Genomic DNA, 21479 nt, shown 5'->3' with positions numbered 1-21479 from the left:
CGTGCTTGCTCACAAGCCTGCTGTGCCTCAGGGTTGACTTTCGGAGGCTAGCGAGCCCTCCCAAAGCTCTCCCAAAGTCAGGAGCCTCCTTCCCTTTGATCTCCGTCCTTGGCGTGTGTGGGCGAAGGTGACAGTGGTGGCATCTCGCTGGAGATGGCAAGAAACGTCACAGCCAGCCAGCAAGCCTTGGCGGAGCAGCAGGGTCCCCCGTGCAGGGCCGGACAGACTCAGAGACAGCCTTTAGTTAAGGCAGGCAAGGCTTTTCCATGTTGCCAAAGCAAATTAGAAATACAATTCTCCTTGGGTTTCCAAGGGAGTAGGGCCTTGGCTTTCCTTAGGCTCCTGTCACAAAACTATCTGCCTGTGGGGTATCTGGGTTCAAGCCTAGTCTATGTTGTCACTTTAGAGACAAATACCACTCTTCAGCCAGGAGAGCACTCGTCATTATTGAGAAGAAAAGCAATGTTCAACTTAATTAAATTGCACGCTACTGAATTTTAGGTTAGCAAGTGACATGCACTTGCAGATATTTCAAAATACTACAATCTTGTGGCAGTAATATTCTATTAGGTATTCAGCGTGAAATGTAATTGTTTTAGATAAGAGCAATAATTGCAGCTGGTGAAGTCAGATGAAATGTTTCTCAAATAATTGTGATCCTCTTTGATAATTTCAACTTTAGGCTTTACAAACCTGATACGCTTTTTGAAGTAGGTTCCTTTCCTGTAATAATTCTCTCTGGAGAAACTCACACAAGAGATAGATAAGTGATACCAATATAAATTAAACCACCTTATATAGCCACGCACTTGGAATAACTAACGACCAGGATCCCCAGCACCAATGCTACAAACCCCGTATGCTTGAGGCACGGCAAATGCCGCAGGGGGTGAGCACACAGGAGCTTAGAGGCCTGAAAGGGATCTCCTAGATCCTCGTGCCAGAACCCCACGACAGCGGCTACAGCTGCTGTCCATCCCAACGGCTCCGGGGCTGCAGCTGGAGCAAAGTTGCTGCTGGTATCCCCGGGGGCTCTCATGTACCCCCCAGGGCTCTGATGCGCTGATCTCAGCCACGTGGCACGGAAACCACTGCTTTTATCCTGAAATATCCCGTGTATCGCTTTACAAGTACAATCTTATGTCCTTCACTGAAGGACTGAAGCACTGCGTACTCTCAGAACTCTCTTCTCAAGGAAATACTTAGGTTTTTGGCTTGGTTGGTTTGGGGTGATTGTTTGTTTGTTTGTTTTTTTAATGGAAATGAGCAATACATTGTTATCTGTTGGCTTTTCTAATGAGAAAAAGGCTCTGTCTGGGTGTTAACCTCAGGAGACTGCTAAGGAACATCAGTTTTACACTGCGGTCCTGAGGACGGTTGAGTGTTGTGACTTTCAACTGCAAATACAGAATGAGGCTCGCAGCTGTAGGACTTGCTGCACAGGAGGCATAAACTAGGAACAATACTATTTCTGGCAACCAGGTTGCATTGATATGAGTTGTAAGCAAAAACAAGAGCAGATCTTCCATGTGTGACTCCATAGTCATGACATTCTCTTTAGATTTTCAAACCCACAGAGCAAAGCGAGGCTGCTAGAACAGGAGCCACTTCCCGAACTAAATCTGCCTCTCCTTCAGATCAATTAATTGTGGAGAAGCTGCAAAGAACATGCCTGTTTTCTGCAATGTATTTAACGGAAAGAAAACAGTCAGAGTTCAAGCTGTGAAATGCGATCAGTGCACACTGGCCTGGTTCACTGCCTCCGTGCAACAAGGGAGCCCTTTTTGCGCAGAAGCATCCTTTGGCTGCCCGGCAGCCACAGACCCGCTTCCCCATTCAATGGAGCTTCAAAGGCACAGCCGTCGCCGGCTGGTACGCAGAAGGTGGACAGCCCCGTGGCCACTGCAGCAAGGCATGCCTGTCGGTGCAATCTTGCAAGTAAAAAGCAAAGCTGGATCACTATGTGAGCATCGCAAAGCTGTCAGCAAATTCACAGCGAGCCCTAAGGCCTGTTGAAGGCACTGGAGGAAAGAAACCCTTTGTTTTTAGAGCATTACATCACTCTGAGCTGAGCTGCAGGGTGCTGAGCTGCCCTGCTGGGTGGCTCAGCTAACAAGCAGGGAAACTGAGGCACCTCAGGCTGTAAGTAATGAGTGTTTGCAACTGAAGATTATGGATTGCATCAAAATGCTTACCAGTGCAGTTCGCTTCATCGGACCAGTCCCTGCAATCGTTATCACCATCACACATCCAGGAAAGACGAATGCACATCCCTGAGCTGCAGCTGAATTCATCGTTTCTGCACTGGTGAGCCTCTGCAAACAAGCACACACAGTTCAGATGTTGTCAGGGCTGAGGGAGAGGAGAAGTAAAGCTTCACATGGGCTATTGACCAGGGAGAGGAGGCTGATAACTCAAAGGTGACAGACTAGACATCCCTGCAGAGCAGGCTCGTCTTGAAAGCATGTTTTCCTGCCTTGTGCCTAGTCCTGAACAACCAAGAGCTACTGCCTTGCTGTTTACCAGCCTCTTCTCCATCAATTCAGCACCCCACCTCTCCGAATGGCTAAGCTGGAGGTGGATGGCCACAAACATGGCACGACTGAGCAACCCATGCCTCCCGTGCGCTTGCTGGGCAGCTGCCCAAGGTCTGCTTGCAATCTCTACCAAATATTTGGCTTCGGGTCATAGGAGCACCCGAGGAGCAGAGCAGGAGAGCTGGATGATAACGGCACAGAAGTCTTCCTGCCGGACCACAGTGAGGGGGAGAACCAGCACATGGCCTCACTCTCCTCTCCTGTCCCGCATTTCCCAGTAGCCAGTAAGTGATGGGAGGAGGCGGCTGTTAGCCAGGATAAACAGGGGGATCTGGCGAAGCACTACCTTGCCCTACAGCATCTGCAAGTAGCACCCTGCCCCAAAACACTGCTGGGCTTTCCGCCCTTGCACAGGGACAGGGAAGGAGGTTTGAGCAAGGGCACTCACCACAGTGACTTTCATCGCTGTTATCCCCACAGTCGTCCTCCAGGTCACATTTGTAGGACAGTGGGATGCAGGTCCCCGAGCCCTGGCAGCGGAACTGGGTCTCGGCGTCGCACACGGTGGCGGCTAACGCAGCGGGGAGGGAGAGGAGGAGGAGAAGGAGGTTAAGGTGGAGGCTAGAAAACGGTTTCTGCCGTCTCTGCCGTCTGAGCGTGTGTACTCGGTGCTGGGAAGTGAAGGGAGAGGGACAGCATCCTGTGAGCTTTGCTCGAGTCAGCCTGAGTTACTGTTACTATATTTTAATACCATTATTAGGCACTTCACGTAAAGCAGAGCAGAGAGGGGTTAGCCCTCTGTCTGGGGATCAGGACCAAAGCTCCTGCTGCCGTCACGTCCACTCGTGAGCCAAGGGCAGTGCCTCCCAGCCAGGCAGCAGGCGGAAGGGCTGCCTGCTCCCCACAAAGGGGCCTTGAAACCACGAGTGGTGGGAAGAGACAGGGCAGCCAAAGGAGGGGAAAAGCTGGGCATGAGCATTGCTATCCAAGGCAGCATCCCTGTGCCAAACTGGTAACCCCCCGATGAGCCCCCGCAGAGGAATGGGTACCCACAAAGGCTTTCCCTCACCTGGAGCCAGGTAATGAACTCAAACTTGGACTCTGACGACTGGTATCTCAATGCTGGCAGGAAAATAAGCTCCTTATCAGTACAAAATGGGCATAAATGGCATCTCTCCAGGAACACCTGGTCCTCCACCGATCCCTAACTTTAAACCCAGCCCTTTTTCCACAGTGCGCTAATCCAAACCCCTCAGGCTCTGCAAAGCTCTGGAACATCTGCCCCTTCTGCACACATTGGCGGTCCCTAATTTTACTGCAAAAGGTGACCTCCATATTTAGTGTGTGAACTTGATTTATTAGCTCAACAAGAGGCCCACGTCTGCACAATGCAGACAGAAAGTCACTTTCTATCTGCACTCATTTCCTCGGCATTGGCTGTGCCCTCAATTAGCCTCAGAAGACAATTACTGCAAGAGACAAACATGTGCCCTCACACGAGTGCTGGCCATCAGTCTCACCGAATTTTAGACATTTACACCTGAGCTGGTCAAGGGGAAAATATTGGCCCTTGTGGGACACAACTCGTCTGACCGGCTTCAGATGTCTACCGAAGGAAGAGATGAGTTGCACCCCCAGAGCACCTCTTGCTCTGTGTGACTACGAAGGGAGCGTTGATCGCTGGCTCAGGTACAATGCCGACACAGCAGACATCTAAATTTGGAGAGGCAAATGCCACCGCAGGACACTTACGGCAGTTCTTCTCATCGCTCTTGTCCCCACAGTCATTATCATTGTCACACTGCCAAATGCTGTTTATGCAGTTCCCATTGAAGCATCTGTACTGGTTCGGCAGACACGTGTTTTCTGGTGCAAAAGGGAAAACAAAAACAAGCTGGCACGAGGCATGACGCTGCGCTTTCAGAAGACAGACCATACTCCTCCTCGCCCAAAGGGCAGCAGAAAGGTCATGCCGACCTCTCGCAATGGCAGAAGCCGCCTCTCAACATAAAGCAGCAGCAAGAACCAAGCACGGATTTACCTTCCTTTATACAAGTGTTGTTCTTCATGACATAGCTGTGAGGACAGTCGCACTTCACCTCCCCTGTGGGCAGCATGGTGCTGGACACCCCCTCGGGGCACTTGCAGCTCCTGCCGTTGTTCGACTTGGGCAGGCAGAGCAGGCTGCAGGGCTTGGTGATGCAGGCGTTCTCCCCTGGCAGGAGGGCAGGGAGGGAGGGGACATCATTAGGACAGAGGGCTGGAGATGCCACGGGAAGCCCAATTTCACCTGCCATCCCAGGCCTTGGGTTCAGACCCCCGCGAGGAGCCAGCTCTGCAGGGCTGAGTACTGAGGCTGGCCTCAGAAATGCAGAGAGCCATCTGCTCCAGGGAGACTGAGGGCCTTAAAGGTCCTCCCAGTCTCTTGCAGGCTGCTGACTGGCAAAGCCCTTTGATGGTCTTATACCCATCTGAAAATGGAGCCAATCCCTTCAGCGCATTTATCATGCAGGGGCTGCTGCTACCTTATTGCAGCCCAGACAGATGAATAAATGGAGGACAAAGTCAGTGCAGCTCTGAGACCCTATGTTTTTTTTGGCCCATACAGTGTTTTCCATGGAAAGGTCATGATCTGAGACCTAAACTGTGGGGTGCTACCACAGCTGACTGCCCTATGGGCTCTCTCCCCGAGGGGGGGTGTCTCTCCTGGCAGCCAAAAAGCAGGGTGCACCACTCATGAAATGTAAGCTGGGATGGCCGTGGCCTGGGAACCTGTGGAAATGGGGGATGAAGACATTTCTAAATCGCAGGGAAGTCTATCTGCACATTCACACGATTACCTGTTGTCTTTCCTCTGTAAAAGATTTTCATATCCATGATCCCATTTAATCGGCTGACTAAGATCTCCATTCTTGAGCCGCTGTTTTTGGATGCTCTGAAAATACTCAGCTGTGACCAGTCGTTCCAGTAGATTTCATTCTGAAACACAGGCTTTGCTCTTAGTGTGAGGAGCAGTGCTGCCAGGGCCATGCTCATCAGGGGTTACCTGCACTAAGCTACCCCAACTGCCTGGATGCGCGGGGCAATCGAGACTGCAAAGTCTTCCCAACCCAAGGGGCAGGAGAAGAGGAAGACCTGAGCTTGGCAGGAATGAAAGCAGCAGTCACATCTGCTGAGCGGCACACAGTCTGGGGAAGACAGCGCGGTGCAGCTGCTTGGGAAAGCTGTGCATCTCTTGGATGTTGGTCCCGGTTTCAACGGCACCTGCCTGCTCCTCTCAGGGGTTTGCGGGGATGTGCCAGAAGAAAGACAGCAAGCATCATGCCCACTCCTGCCTTCCGAATCCAGCGTGCTCAACGCTCCTCTGCCACCCGCCTCATACACAGACCAACCTCAGAGCAGGCATGCCATGGAAAGGCATGGGAAAGATGGGAAACGAGCTGCTGCATACATACCTTAAATACAGCAATAGCGTAAGGGTGAGGGAGGCTGTCCAGGATCACAGATCTCTGCAGCCCATTGAAATCAACCCTCTCAATCCTGTCCATATAGGCTTCCGTCCAGTAGATCCAGTGGTCATCCACAGAAATGCCGTTGGGCCACCGCACGCCCTCCGAAACGATACACCCGGCTGACGACCCATCCATGTCACTTCTGTAAATGCCAGCTCTGGAGTCTCCCCAGTCTGTCCAGAACATCAACCTGACAACAGGCAGAGAGGTTACTTGAAATAATAACAAAACAGCTCATCGAAAGGAAACAGGTTTGAATACTTTACATTCCACGTCTCTTGCAAGATCTGCCTTTGGAATGGGGCTCTTTGCAATTCTAATGAACACCACCGGCAGGTCTACAAGCAGCACAGAGGCTTATTTAGCTGCAGGTGCTGTGGTGTGAGTGCAGGTGTAGGTTACCATGCATTGAACTGCTTTGCTTTAGCGCACAGGGCTAAAGGCAGCTCAGGTTTGTCAGCACTATGCTTCCAGTGCAACAGCTGCAGCAAAACCATACTCAGAAAGATGTAACTTGCTTTTGGCTCTTGAACTTGAGTACAGCTCAGTTTCTAAAGCATCACTGCAGCTTTCTCCACTGACCAGACCAGTTTTACTGGCAGGAAAGGTTATTTACTAGTAGATATGTATGGGTAGGAAAATAGCAGTTAAATCGAAAAAAAATCCAGTTTGTGATCTCTGCTCCAAGGCGGGTGGTGCCGTAGTTGGGCACATGATGGCAAGAGTGGGGAACTTGAGTACAGCTCAGTTTCTAAAGCATCACTGCAGCTTTCTCCACTGACCAGACCAGTTTTACTGGCAGGAAAGGTTATTTACTAGTAGATATGTATGGGTAGGAAAATAGCAGTTAAATCGAAAAAAAATCCAGTTTGTGATCTCTGCTCCAAGGCGGGTGGTGCCGTAGTTGGGCACATGATGGCAAGAGTGGGCTCCCCAGGGCAGGACTGTGAGCTGTACCCCGCCGTGCTGCCCACCGCCGCTCCTGTCCCCACATCGCGCCCTTCGGGGCCAAGCCTCGCAAAGCTTTCCATGCATCGCTCTCCCTCGTGTTTGCCTCTTACGAGCGTAGTGGTGAAAGAGGGGCTGGACCAGCACCGTTCCCCTGGGGAATACCAAGGCATACTGACTGCTTGTGATGCTTGCTTTCTTACCCATCTCGGGGAACTAGAGCGAGGGCTCTGGGTCGTTCCAGTATCGAGGAATTGAGGACGGTGAGTCGCAGGTCTCCATCTGGATTGGCAACCTAGAGTCGTAACCAAAACCAGGAGGGGTGTGCTTACTGCGGGCGATACGGAGGACAATTGCCTTGGTTAAAGTTACATGAAATCTGTGGCAGGTAATTACTGCTCCCTAAGAAAACAGCTGCTGTGGGCACAGGGAGCAGTTACTGTGAGGCAGGGGATACAAGAGGATAGATCAGTGTACTTATTGACATTTCTGTGTGACCGAGAGAGCAGTCTGTACCCCGTGCTGGCTGTGCATACCGTGCAAGGATGCTGCTTTTTCCACCCCATTTCTGCTGCGTGATTTGGCCTCGCAAACTGACCTCAGTTTAAGTACACAGGGCTGAATGTTATCATACCCTGTTTGCATTTAGATCCAATAAAGTGGCATGCAGGATGAGGGTCAATGTTCAGTAACGTCCCACCAGCAATGAGACTTCAGGGCAGTAGTCAACTTAGGGCCCAGCTGCCTCAAAGATGCTCTGACACAATCACTTCTTTGTAGCACAGGTGGGCATAGCTGTACCTCAATTTTGGGAATCCCAGCATTGACCCAGTACAGCAACTGACTGAGAGGTTCAAAGGCCAAAGCTTCCACTGTTTCCAGCCCGGTGCTGACGATTATTTCTTGCCCAGAGCTGCCGTTGAGACAAAGACGCTGGGAAAAAAAAAAAAAAAATCAGAATAAAAGATGAGGAGCTTCCGCAGCCTCAAGGCGAGCGCAGTCAGGTGTGCGAGGCAAGCCACAACAGACAGCTCGGAGGGGAGGAGTAACCAAGATAAACATTTGTATTTCGCAAGGAGGCAATAACATGGGCAGCCAGGACCGCGGCAGCCTCTCCGCTCCCTGGCTCACCTGTATAATGTCAAGAGTGACATCGGCCCAGTACAAGCAGTTGTGGTCGTAGTCAAAGTCCAGGGCCACTGCCCCTCGCAGCCCGGCCAGGGGCAGCTCCTCGCTGACGCCGGAGGCGAGGTCGTAGCGGTGGATGGAGTAGCGGGTGGCGTAGAGAATGAACTCGTTCTCCTCTGCAAGAACAGGGAGCGCCTTGTTTAGATGCCTCTGGCCATTTTAGGCTACCCAAGGGGCAAAAAGAAAATAGCAGGTATTTTTTCTGACCCCTGACTGCACTTTTTAGCACCTCAGCGTAAGGGAGGCAAAGGCCTTTTGTCTCAGTGGGATTAGGTTAACGAGAACGCGGTAATAGCATTATGTGGGTCCTGCGCACGCTTGTGTCCGGGAACACACTGCGGCCGTTGTTTGTTCCAGGGGCTGTAGGAGGAGGTAAGGACGGCAAAATCTGTCGTGACCTCTTTCTTCTCACGTTAGCATGCCACCAATTAGAAACAAAATACTGATCTCCTGTTCCTCAAAAAAATCTCATAAAAAAGGTGGGAGTGATGTAAATCTGCGAGTCCTAAGGGACACCGGCACTGCAGTAAATATCCCAGAGCGAGTTTTGTTTCTAAACTGCGCTGAACTCAGTGTAATGGGATCCTGGTCCGGGACGAAGTCTCCCCGGGCACTCGCATACTACCGGTAAAGTCCAATAATGCTATTAATGAGTAAAGCTAATGTCAGTAAGTAACTCTGGCTGTGCATCTCTAATGAGATTATACAGAGATACGAAACAGATACTGTACATGAAAGTGTTACCATGGTGCGAGCTAACGCGTATCTGAAGACGATCAGCAAATACTCTGGGAACACGGCACTTCAAAGCCCAGCCCAGTGGGGACTGCAGGTTTATTTTTCAATCAGCAGGGCCCTTCTCAGCGTGACTAACACAGCTCTCCAAATAGCTCAAGAGGGCTTGGAGGGGTGAATAACGTGTCAGGCTCTGAACGAGAAGGAAAACTAAGCACAGCGTTGGCATGAATCCCAGTAGAGGGAACGCTTCCCCGGGCACCTGCTGGGCTGTTTTGCACCTGGAATATCTTTTGCACCCTGAAAAATCTGAGGACAACGCAGGGAAATCTCACGCTGGTGGGTCTGGCTGCTCTGCAGCCCTGTGGCTCCATTCGGCCGTGACCCCGGGGTCGCCCTGCCCGCAGCCCCGTCTCAGCCACCCCATCCCTTTCACGAGCTTCTTCCCTGTCTCGGGCTTGCTCCTGAGCTGCTGCGCAGCAGCATGCTAATCACGCAGCTCGTGACGGCAGATTAAATTAAAGCTGTAATGAGCAGAATGCAAATAACTTTGGCAGCACAGGGGCACGAGACCGTTTCAGTGCCTCATACATTTGAGAGGAGAAAATAAGGATGGAGACGAAGTCTGGCGGGCACGGGTGTGAGGACTAAAGGGCAGCCTCTGCCTCAGTCCGGCCCCAAACAGCCATTGTTCAACTTGCATACGGTGGCCTGTCTCAGGGTGGTACCCTCCTAAGGGTTTCTCCAGGATGGGCGTATCTTTGATCTAACTCCCGTCTTTCTAGTTGGGTTCAAGCCAGCTACAGCGAGGACGTGACGGGACTAAGAGGGCTCCTGCCCGCAGCCTGCTCTGAGGGCTTTGGCCTCCTGCACCTTCAGGAGCAGAGAGGGATCTGCATCGCAGGCTGAAGCTGCTCCTGAGCAGGTCCCTCAGAAGCTCTCTGGCCCCTGGACAAAATGGGAAATGATGGATTTGTAATACACTAAGGCAATTCAGCTCCTGTGTCATAGGTTTTGTCTGAGAGCCCTCTGGGAATTTGTGCATGGTCCCTCAGGCTCCAGCCAAAGCTTTTATGAATGAAGCCCTTGTGCCCAAAGCAATCCTGTACGTACTCACCAGCTAGCGGGCACGGTACCAGCTCCCCTTCGAGGCGCGACTCGATGTCTCCACCTGTACAAGTGTCCCCAGAGATCTTTCGGTAGCTGCAACATATAGAGCCAGGCAATTTATTTCATGGAAGCCGTTAACATGCCATCATGCACAGCTAGAATAAGCAGCGGTGCTTGGTTGCAACATATGTCCAAATGTGCAATTTGTTTAGTGCCACTCGTGGGCTGTTTGTGTGTGGGTTTTGTGGTTGTTTGTGTTTTTTTAATCACCAATAGGATAAATCCCAGTGTTTGGAAGATCAGGTTCCCCTCCCAAGTACAACACGTACCCTCGAGTCTTCTTGTAAGTGGAGCCAACAGGGCAAGGGACTGGCGGGTCATACGGTTTACCGGCAAATTCGGGGTCAGGGACACAAACTTCTAATGATAAGTCGTCACTCAGTTTAAAGCCAAAATCACTGCAAGGAGAAAAAAGATGCAAGGAAGGAGGAGGGAGAAGGAAAAAATGAACCATGCCGTACTATTACTCTGCTCTATATCTGCATAGGAGTCTGAAGAATCCAAAGTATCTCAGAATTCCATTCATTTATTATCAGTATTTAGCTGCATAATAATATCTTACAGCCAGACAGCTTCTCTCTCCAGGACATTTCAAGAACATTTTGTAAATAAGCTTGCTGGTGGCCGAGCAGACTAGGGTAGGTGAGGCAGCAAGGCATAGCTGAGCCAGCGTGCCCTGAAAATCTGGCTGCAAGCCCCAGTTCTGCTCACTGGCTTAGGTCACTGGTCTGTCTCTTGGTTTTTCCTGTTGGTAAAATGGGAGTTACAGTGTGTCCATTCTTTGGAAAATGCCGCGGAAGAGGTTATGTCAATCTGATTTTGCAGGGAGCCCAGGGCTGCGATTCTGAGGCAGGAATCGGATCCCACCAGCCCTATTCTCAGTCTGCTCACAATGAACCAGACTCGGTCTCTGTCTCGGCGTCGGAGAGGCAGGTCTGGACCCCTGTCCTCAATCGCATGTACCGGGCGCTCGAGCAGCCTGGCTGTGAGCTCGGCTGAAAGTCCAGTCCCTGAAAAGCAGTTCACTTTCTAACCCCAAACCTTTGCATCAGATTGCCAGAGTGTGTTTCCTAATCCCGAGAGCTGTGTAGGGTCAGTAATGTGCAAACTGCAGATAAAATGATATAGTAGGGCCCGTTGCATCCCTGTGGCTAAAGGGTCACTAAGCTTTTTAGTGGAGGATCTCTGTATGTGATGGGAAATTGTCCGCCATCATCTGAAAGAAGGTGATGGATTAACAATACTTTCCTCTTCTATGGAACCTTTCAGAGGCTCCTAAAAGGCTCTAAAGATGTTAATTAAGTCTCTTGCCCCATTATTAATGAAAGGATGTTTTCAGTCTATTTAGTTTCCTCTTTGCTATAAGTTTGTTCACTTTGAGCAATTGGTCACAGATATTTATCTCAGACTTACAATCCAGACTAAAAGAAATTAATTGGTATTTACCATTCAAAGTCTTCCCTTGTACAAGAGCAGTTGGAGACCATGACAGGCCTGTCAAAATCTTCCCCATTGAAACAGGTCGCATGAGGAGTCCTCCTTTTGAAAACGGTTTTATGCCCCAGTAAGCATTCATTGCCTCGCTCGTCGGAGGGTGACCACAGTTTGTAGTCGTTCTCTGTGCAAGGGACCCCTAAGAGAAGCAACAACATTGGGGTAAAGAAAGGCGCAGTCCTTGCGGCACCCCAGACCAAGAGTTTAAAAGCAAGAGAGCCGCAGCTGTCCCTCGGTCACTGCTGTTGATGCGTGCCCGGCAAGGATGTGCAAAGCACTGTACCGTGTCCCGTGCCGGCGCCGTGCCGCGCTCTGGGGAATGGGGGGACGCAGAGAGCCTTGCTCTCAGAGGAGGGGCAAAAGGCTCCCGAGGGGAGCCACAGGCTCCGAGCAGCCAGCCCAGGCTCCGAGGAGGCTGCATGAACCTCGGCTTCTCGCCACAGCTAGTGGCATCGAGACCCAGGACGCTCCGAGTGAGGGCAGGTGTGCTGGCACCCAGCCATGCACCACCACAATGCCCGTTGCCCCTTCCTTCTTGCCACCCTCCTCTGGCACAAAGGGGGTGGTTTCCCCCTGACTGCAAGGCTCCAGCCCCGACCCGAAAGAAAAGGCAAAGCAGAAAGCATTTCAGCTCAGAGCATGCAGCGGCACTCGGTGACAGGAGGCAACAAGCAGCTCCGTCGCAGTGACAGTGAATTTGCGATGCCTCATTTAAATGAAGTCGTTCTGGTTACCAAACAGATCCGTTTCTAACAAAACGTCAAGGGAATCTGTTATAAATTTTAGTCAAGCAAATTCCTCTGCTGGGTTTAACTGCTCTTTGATTAAAATGCTGCCTCGCAATCAAAGCTGAAATGGGTTATAAAACATTCATAGGCACAAGCCTTCAGAAGGATTTTTTTTCCCCTTTCCTTTTCAACAAATTCCTCAGCGAGGAGGGAAGGGATACGGGCAGAGCGCAGGGGACACCAGACACGAGGGACAGGGCACCCGAACGCAGCGGGCGGTACCGCAGTCCCCGCAGGAGATGCCCTCTCTCCTCCGGCTCCTGTGGGATGGCTGGGGCAGCAGGGTCGGTCTGCTGCTCATGGGACTTGAGAGCATCTCTCTGGGATCTCTTTTGGAAAAGAGGACAGAGGGCAAGAGCAACAAAGGTGTTTCTGCACCCGGTTTGTATTTAGGCGCCCAACTTCCCATGCTCATCACTGGGAATCTAAGAGCCTTAGATGACTAAATAGTTTGGTTCATAGCCCGAGGTCTCTAGGTCACTTTGGGCTTCCGAAAACCTCTCCCGTGCCCCCTCCTCACTCTCATCCCCCTCCCGGACAGGATATGCCAAGATGCCACTTGCACCCACAGGGGTGCTCGGGGCAGGCTGTGCGGTGTGGGGAACGGCTGGTTTCAGGTGAGGGCATATTGGTGTGCGTAACCTGCAAAGCCGTGCAGCAGAGACAGGACAGCTCTCCCACCTGCACAACCAGCGTCAGCGATGGCTCTGTCACCTGTCCCCCTTACCCAGCACGTCAGTGGTGTTGATCTGCAGTATCAGCCAGCTGTGGCCGTTCTCTTTGTATGAGCCGAAGATGGTGAATATGGTGCTTTTCTCCCCAGGCTCGGTAAGCAGGCCGTACACAAACACTGGTTTCTCTGAGAAAGTGAATGTTTTCCAGCTTTCCCCTTCATTTGTGCTGTACCTGGAGAAAGAGGGTTGGGAGAACTGCCAAGGCCAGGTCCTGCCCGCCCCAGGGCACTCTCTCCCGGCCCCAGCCTGAGCACCAGAGGCAATCTCCCTGCGCTGCCACTTACTTGAGCTGGTCGGTCTCGGTGCCTTGTGCGATGGCCACAAGAATGCCGCCGTGGTCGCCCCAGGTGTAATAGTGGGGTCCAGACAGCGCCTGGAAGAGAAGTGGTGCCGAGGGGTGCATCAGAGCCGTGCTGAATTAAGGGAAAAGCTTGGCTGGAAAGCACGCTTTGTCAGAAATGCTGCCTGACCCGAGCCAAGTATCTGGAAGCACCAGCGATTCAAGCGTTTATAGGCCAACATCTGTAGACAAGTGCAGCCAGCCCAATTTCCTTAAACGTATAGCTGTGCTTAAGAGCAGCACTGTGCCCTGGACTCCGCTCCTCCCGCACCACGTGCAGGGAAACAATCAATGGAAAAAGTGCTATTACATGAAATCAGAGTCCATCACTCCCCCTCTCAGTCTGCAGCTCTTTGCCATGTCTGTGAGGCTTTCCTGATGCTTGGCAGGGACTTGCTGCCTTCCTAGGACTGCAGATAAGTGTTGGTTCTTGGGCTTTAAGGTTTTTGAATGCTCAAAGAGAAGTGGGGCCATGGCGTGCAGAAACAAGCCCCAGAGACAGTTCATACATCCATTCTGCAGAAAGAAACTTGCTGAATTTCACGCTCACCTCCAGCTCTAGTGACCGCCAACACAAAATCACCTTTGCTTTCCTATCTGGGGAGCCCAGCGCAGCTCAGGATGAAAAGAGGAGGCATGTACGTGCCTGACTCTGCTTGCAGGACGCGCCAACGCACTTGGGGACATTCTTAGGCAGGGCACTGAATGTATTGTTTCTTTCTTTTCAGTGCTGCGAGATCATACGAGTGATCTGGAGAGCAATGAGCCTTCCAGCCTGCTGCTTGCCAATGCCAAGAGGAAGGAGTTGTGTTACTGCTTCTCAGCTGAGGAACTACGCTGCTGGGTCATTCTGCACCTCTGCTCGCGATACAAAGGGCCCGAATAAGTCAGGAGCTCAGCGTTGGTAACCGTGGGTCAATGCTTCCTTGCTATGTTTCAGCTGCACTTCAATGCAAACCCGCCTGTGAGCCAGGCGAGGTTGGCACCTAAAAGTCTCGGCTTTTGGATACCGCTCCTGTATTGCTGCAAGGCTCCCGCAGGGCAAAACGGTAGGTCCCCGTGGCTGCTCCTCAGCTGAATTTCAGAGGTGCCCGCTCTCAGCCGGGGCCAGCCTCTGAACCACAGTCGGCTTTGGCAGCAGCCAGACCTGTGGCATGTCTCCACCGCCGCTGCAGCTGCCCAGACCTTAACCCAGACCGCGCAGCACTTATGGGAGGAAAAGGGGGCTGCTTAATTCACGGGATTAAATAGCTTGCAGATGTTGAAATACCGTATTACACTCGCAGCAGAATGCACAGGCAGACCACAAATACTGCCGCAGACCAGAACACCCACTTAGTAAACAGCATCAAACTCCCCACAAACCAAGGGCAACATCCCATTTTTCTGGAAGATGCCAGAGCCTCTCCAGGCACTCTCACATACAAAGTCCTGGCTGTGAATCCCATCTAAAAGGGGACAGATGAACCCATGCTGAGGGCAAGTCCTGCCAGTTGAAAAGAATAGAGGAGGGAGCTCTCCTGCATTTGAACCCACGGCCTTCACCATGAGGCTGACCTCCATGCCAGCCCATGCCTGGTCCTTCATCTAAAGACTTTTCTGTCTTGGTCTCAAGGGACATTCAGCACCTTCCAGATACAGCTCTTGGGATGCGTACGTGGAGGTCACCTTTAACGCCCGAAGGCTGCATGTCACTTATCTACGTTGTTGTCAACATCCTACCTGCTGCACCACCACCTTGGCAGAGCTAAGAGCAGCCTTACCTCTCTCCACCTTGCTCCGGCACTGCTCGAGACATACACGTTGGTTTTCCTTGCCATGTTCTTGCCAATGGAGCCTAGGAGAACGGGAGAAATCATTCTTTTCGAGGAATGGAAAGGAATTGCTTAAAACGAAGCCAGACACCTCTAAACTATTTTTATCTGTGAGCAAAATGACAACAATTGAGGAACTGATTCTTCATACTATAAACTAAACCCTTCAAAAGCAAATATGTTAAAGATTAATAATTAGAAGTTTTAAAAGCAGCTGGGGAAAAACCTATGGCTAGAAACAGGATCAAACAAAATGTGCAAATGTTTTCCTCAGTATAAAAGTGAGACAAGCAGGAATTTCTGTACGTTCAAGAAACTCTTCACGTGGATAGCAGCAGGAAAGAGAATCAGAATAAAGCGGGCAAGTTTTCTCATGTCACTGCGCTGCAGTAAAATATACATGCTGTAATTACTGTACAGGGACTGCAGCAGAGAAGGGACAGCAAAACGTACAGTTTAATTGCATTTTTGTAACCTGCATATACAAACTAGATGCTGCCAAGTTCCTCACGTCCTGACAACAAGGTGCCCCAAGCCCCTGCGTGGCTGCGGGAAGAAAAGCGGTACCGGTGGCGATGATCAGTCCCGGCGCCGACTCCTTGGAGAGAATGGGCATCCTACGCAGCTGGAAATTAAGCAGCTGGCTCAGGCGCTGGGCCAGGTGGAGAGAGCAGCCCTGAGAAAACTGGAAAAGCAAACCACAGTGGCATTAACTCTCCATCCCACACTCGCTCGTGCCTTCGTCCCATCTAGTTCAGCCCTCTCCACTTGGAAAGGCAAGGAGGGACTCCCTCAAGGCGGGACTGCCGTTTCAGCCTCTTCTGCGGGGAGCTTCTCCCGTGCTCACCCCCCGGCCCCTTCCCGCCCCACACTACCTCGCAGTCGATCTGCTCCCCATAGCGTGTCTGCGCCGGGGGCTGCAGCAGCTCCCAGGTGCCCCCCTTGTCAAAGGTGATGACGGAGCGCATGTTCTCCTCGCTGAAGGAGCCGTTGATCAGGGTGGCGATGTAGACGCCCCGCACGCCTTCAACGCGATGGAAATCCGCAAAGGGCTCGTTGGCAAAATATCTGCATGGAAAGAAAAAGGTAGGATCACGGAATCGCAGCCTCTCTGGGTCTGGGGAGCAGGGGACTGTCAAGCCCAGGGATCAGGGCAATGCCTTGATCAAACACAGCCAAAAAACGACAAAGACTTTGGCTGACGTTCTCACTTACTGCAGCCGATCAGGCATGTCCCAGGTTACCTGACCAAGGTGTCACTTCCAGCTCCTCCCGGGCTATAGTAGAGCACGTTTTCTAAGGACAGGGAGAACTTCAGGCCTTCTGCCTCTGAGATGTACAGGTTGGTACGGTTGTTATCATGGCTGACACACACAAACACCTGGTCCTCCGAGGCATCAGCAACATAATATTCCTTTGGGATGTAAACGACAGGTGAGCAGGCTTCATACGTGCAGGCATACTAGCAGGGTTTAGGTACAGGTCGGTTTAGTGTTTCCTCTTAGCTAGCTCAAAGTTATCCTTCCCTCCACCCATTTGGATTTTTTCCACTTGGCTAGTAAATATCCTCCCTTTGCTTTTTCTTTTGTGTTTCTCCTCCAGCGATCGCTATCCTCCACCCTCTGCCCTGCACAACCCACTGGCAAAGTCCCCCAGAAGCAGCATTGGGTGCCAAGCCCCATCGGTGCCGATCTCTCCCCATCTGGACCCCACCAAGGCCAGGGGCATCTCACAGCTGGGAGCACATCCCGCTGCTCTGCCAAACACCAAGCGTACTCTTTGTGCTCTCCTTCGTCCCTGCCAGCCTGGGGACACCCCAGCACGTCTGGTTCACAGATCACAGACTCTGTGCAAACCCCGGCTGTCCCCCTGGGCTTCCTCTGCCTGTGGAGAAGATGGATGCTCCAGGCCATGCCAGTGGAGGCAGCACGTGCTTGGTGACCTAGTGCTCCATGCCATGAGAAGAGGTAAGGTGCCCAAAAGCAGAGTCTGAGCACTGAGATCAGCCCCTCTTTGGGTATCTGGGCTTTGCTGCCAACCTCCATCACCAGTCCCGGAGGAGCTGGTGACTGTCTTTCCAGATAGCCTCACGCCCAGGACAGTACTGGCCCTGCACAGTGCCCTGGGTACTCCAGTACTTCTCCAAAGACAAGAATCACCAGAATAAAGTACCGTGGTGTAAACCACAAGATCACCTAATGTGAGCTTTTGCTCAGCCAAAGCCCCCTGAGCAAGGTCATACGAGGTCCCTTCCCATCTCCAACTCCTTCAGGGTCTGGTGAAATGCAGAGAACTGCTGTTGATATCTGAGGGAGTCCTTGGCAAAGCAGGGAGAGAGGAGGTCTTCTCGGAGAGCACCACTTACCTTAATTGGATGCTTCGTTACAAACTGTGCCACACGCATCGGCTTGCGGTTGAAGGAAACCCAGAGCTGGACTGAAGGCGGCTGCGAGCTGCCTAGCAAATGCTGCGGCAGAGCAGAGGGACACGTTAGGAGTAGCTCTCACCCCCAAAATCACCCTCGTCTCCAGTGGCAGCCAAAAGGCAGACAGAGGCAAACCCACAAACCGTGTGGCTGGGACCTTACCCTCCCTGCACACCGGTGAAGCGTGGCAGCTGCCTGGGACTGACAGTGGGGAGCAGTGCTCCCCGCCCGTGGTTTACGCTGCCGCAGCCAGCGCTCAGCAAGGAAAGAAACTGCCCTTCCTGGCTGGTCGAGTGGAGGTAAGGAGGCTGGTTTGAATTCCTCCTCTTTCTGCAGAGCAGTCTGTCCTTTCCTTCCTATTTTTAACGATGTGTGCAAAATGAGAGGCACCAGCATGAAGCCAAAAAAAGTGAAAAGCTGGGGGCAACCTATTTCATACGGGATGCCAATGGTAAGAACCTAAACCCAGATTTAAGCTCCAAATATAAGCGGCCTGAGTTTCCCAGGCTCTGTACCGCTAAGCAACCGCACCTCCCACAGAAAGGAGCAGAAGTCAAAGTCCTGGGTGCCTCTGCCACCCAGCCTGTCCTCTCCCCAGCACCGCTCCTGCTGCGGTCAGGTTTGATGCAAGGGCCCGATTCTAGACCTGGGGACAGAATTTCCATATCGGGGGTTCGCAGCCAGGCCAGCCTCCCTCCCCATCTCTGTGCTTCCCATCGGTCTTTGCCTTGGCATGGAATATGGGCGATTTTAACGTTTAGTGTAACACCAGTCATCAGAGCTGCAGAAGAAAGCGTGACGGTGGCCCCTGAGCCCTCCAGAAGCAGAAACAACTCTGAAGAACCCCCAAATTGAGTTTATGCTTGGAAAGATCCCGACTCATGTTTCTGGGACGCTGCCCCCCAAACCCCCTGTGTTTCACCCAACACCAACAGCAAGCCTAGATAAAATCTTCTGCAAAGGACAGCAGCCTTCAGATCAGGCGTAGTGCCACGGGGACAGGCCCTAAGAGCTGCAGGCTGTACTATCTGCAAGAGAGACTTCTGAGAAACCAAAAGTGCTCTGCAAACATGTCCCCTGCCAGCATCGGACACCACTGTGGCCACTCAGGTGGCCAGAGGTGACAGGCTCACTGCTTACTGCCGAGGAAACCCTACCTGGTTTTGCAAGGAGTCACCCCTAAATGGCCAAGGTTGCTCATTAAAACAAACTCAATGGCAGCAGCAGAGGAGGAAAGCAATGCTAGCACCTTCTAAAAAGAAAACTGGCCTTTAAATTCTAGAAGGAATAGGACTCCACCCCTCTGGTGTCATGTCTCTGATTGTCTAGAAAGGACTTGCCCTCAGAGAAAGCACAGACTTCTTTCAGGTTTGTTTGAAACTGGCCAATAGCTGCAAAATTATAGGGGGGCCCTGACTGCAGAGGTACCAAAAGACCACTTTCGCTCACCCGCATCCTCTTTTCTTAGGAAAGCAAACAAAATCCAGCTTTCTTTCCAGGCTGGAGCACGTTAGGCTACTTGGACCCAGTCCACGTTTGATGGTAATCCTCTCTGACAAGCGGCCTCCTAACCACCGAGCTGCTGAGCCACATATCCCCCCTTCCCCTGCCACCCCCGCCCCTCCTTGCCAGCCTTCCCAGGCATCCCGTGCTTTTTCCCGGGTCCCAGCACTTTGCAGTGACCCACTTCTGCCCAGCCTGCCAAAGGCAGGCGTAAGGAAACGCCGCCGCTCCGAGAGGCATCGGGAGGTGTTGCTTTGTCCACGGCGGTGCGAGGTCAAGCAGGGGAAGGCAGCTGCAGGCAGCCGGAGCGACACCTCCGCGATGAGTTAAATGTGAGGTCCGAAGGCTGCGAGGTACAGCGGTGAGTAGCATCGTCCCTAGCAAAACCTCTCGCCTCACTTCAGACACAGATCCCAGCTGAAAGCAGAGCTATTGCCCGCTGTGGCCGTGGTGACGCTGTACCAAAGCATCGGCCGTCACCCTCGGCGATGAATTGCCCGTGTGATACTTACCACAGACTTTGTTGCAAACATGTATTTGTCCCTGAGCTGGAAGTCTTCAACGTCTTCCAGGATTATTTCTTTATTTTCTCGGCTTTGAAAGAAATCGGTGCTGCGAATGACAGTCGAAGACCCAGAAGGCTCGTGCCGCTCGACGTACACCGTGTTTGGCTTATCGTAGGGCTCAACTCCCCTGGAAAGAATGAAAAAAAAAAGGTGGTGGTGTTATCTCTGCACTCACAGAGCAATGCAGAAGGCAGCGGGTAGCAAGGAGGAGGAGCCCTTTCAAGAGATGGGGTGGGTGTGCAAGAACCAGGAGGGAATGTGGAGCACCCCCGGGTGCCTGTGTCGGTGGCTTTCTCCCGTCACACGGCAGGGCCACATCCCCACGGTGCAGGGTCTCTGCTGGGTGAGGGGAGCAGGGGGCCGGGGCTGGAGCACGCTTTGGTACCTGGGTCCTTGGTTTGTGCAGGGCAGCAAACGAGGGAAGAAGTGAGGAGTGAGAGAAAACAGGAGCTGGGTGTACCACGCAGGTGCGATACGTACCAAGAAAAAGACTTCACATGTTCCTGAATCATTATCCACGTCTGGCCAAAATCATCCGATTTCCAGAGCTGCAATGACAAAGGTGAGAGATGCCAGTGGGACCGGGCAACCAAACAGACCCAATCTATCAAGATGCCCAACTTTAAGCAGCAAAGGCAGGACAAACGTGCATCCATCGCAGAACTGCAAACTACTTTGATGACTTCTCTTTATGTGGCAGCTACCCAAAGCAATCTTTCTAGCTGCAGGAGAATAACCCAAACAAGAAAAAACATCGCACTTTAGTCTCCTACCAGAAGGACTTCCCACTGTTTGCTGATCCACCTGGTTTTACACTAACTCAGAAATAAAAGTAACTTGTTATAATATACTCGTGGAGTGCTATAGCAATGGTAAATATCTGGGCAGAGCTGTCTTCCCCCTCGGAGGCCGGAGGCCGTTACAACCCCATGCACAGCAACACAGTTGTTGCATCAGTAAGGCAAAGGTCAAGAGGAGAGATAGTATCTTTCATTGCGACAACAAAAGCAGCAGCAATAAACATGCCAGCCTGCAGGCACATCAGCCTCTCTGCAAATCTCCTCCCTCAAAGGGCCCTTGTCCCTGAAACCTGCCAGGTTTTTTCCAAGCGCTATGGTGGCACTCAAGCTGCAATTTTTGCCTCTTTTTCACAGGTACGTGGATACGGCCAGCCAGACTCCAGCCTCAACAGTCAGTCCAGCAGCCTGCCCAGGGAAGGTACCGCTCCCGGCCAGCTCCTGGCCCCCTGGAAAGGCATCAGCGATGCCCAGCACGCACCCTGCTACGACCGGACTGGAAACGGCACAGACCGTGTGTGTACCCTGCTCGGCTGTCCCCACTCCCATGCTGGGGGACGGTTGTTTCATCTCCAGGTTTTGCTTACGCTGCCTGTGTCTATTTGAAGATGCTGTAATTATTTACAAACTTTACCCAATAGCTCCAGGGGGAAAGAAAAGTGTTTGTTTTCAAGAAGCAATTTGTTATGCAAGACCCAAAGCCAAACCACACGCCCACATGAAATACTGCAGAGGTCAGTTCTGCCTCAGCTGCCAGTGCTCCGCAGTGAGTTACGACCGCAATAGTTGGGGAGATCGATATGGTCAGGAGCGACGTGGATGAAGGACCAGCATAAATGAAGGAAAAGAGAGAGAAAACATTTAAGGCAGCCATCCTGCAGATACTATATCTTCACCACTCTGGAGGTCAGAAATGAGACTGACCTGT

At 52.0% G+C, this 21479-nt stretch overlaps 1 protein-coding gene across 1 annotated transcript in view; it reads right to left on the bottom strand.

Moving 5' to 3' along the window:
* The window catches only part of SORL1 (sortilin-related receptor, L(DLR class) A repeats containing), a 39012-nt gene that overhangs the window by 15727 nt on the left and 1806 nt on the right, over positions 1-21479 (bottom strand). The window contains exons 4-24 of the mRNA XM_009705550.1: positions 20235-20302; positions 19701-19881; positions 17626-17727; positions 16505-16674; positions 16136-16328; positions 15828-15945; positions 15210-15283; positions 13391-13479; positions 13100-13278; positions 11537-11723; positions 10360-10488; positions 10038-10123; positions 8129-8301; positions 7799-7930; positions 7201-7292; positions 5993-6239; positions 5378-5516; positions 4579-4752; positions 4290-4403; positions 2986-3108; positions 2196-2315 (exon numbers count right to left, since the gene is read on the bottom strand). Of these exons, the coding sequence (XP_009703852.1) occupies positions 2196-2315; positions 2986-3108; positions 4290-4403; positions 4579-4752; positions 5378-5516; positions 5993-6239; positions 7201-7292; positions 7799-7930; positions 8129-8301; positions 10038-10123; positions 10360-10488; positions 11537-11723; positions 13100-13278; positions 13391-13479; positions 15210-15283; positions 15828-15945; positions 16136-16328; positions 16505-16674; positions 17626-17727; positions 19701-19881; positions 20235-20302 (2890 nt within the window). The remainder of the gene's footprint in view (positions 1-2195; positions 2316-2985; positions 3109-4289; positions 4404-4578; positions 4753-5377; positions 5517-5992; positions 6240-7200; positions 7293-7798; positions 7931-8128; positions 8302-10037; positions 10124-10359; positions 10489-11536; positions 11724-13099; positions 13279-13390; positions 13480-15209; positions 15284-15827; positions 15946-16135; positions 16329-16504; positions 16675-17625; positions 17728-19700; positions 19882-20234; positions 20303-21479) is intronic.

Source organism: Cariama cristata, unplaced genomic scaffold, assembly GCF_000690535.1.
Source record: "Cariama cristata isolate BGI_N322 unplaced genomic scaffold, ASM69053v1 scaffold5168, whole genome shotgun sequence".
NCBI classification, from domain to species: Eukaryota; Metazoa; Chordata; class Aves; order Cariamiformes; family Cariamidae; genus Cariama; species Cariama cristata.
Note: the sequence above shows the minus strand (reverse complement) of the source record. Positions and strands in the feature narration are given on the sequence as shown.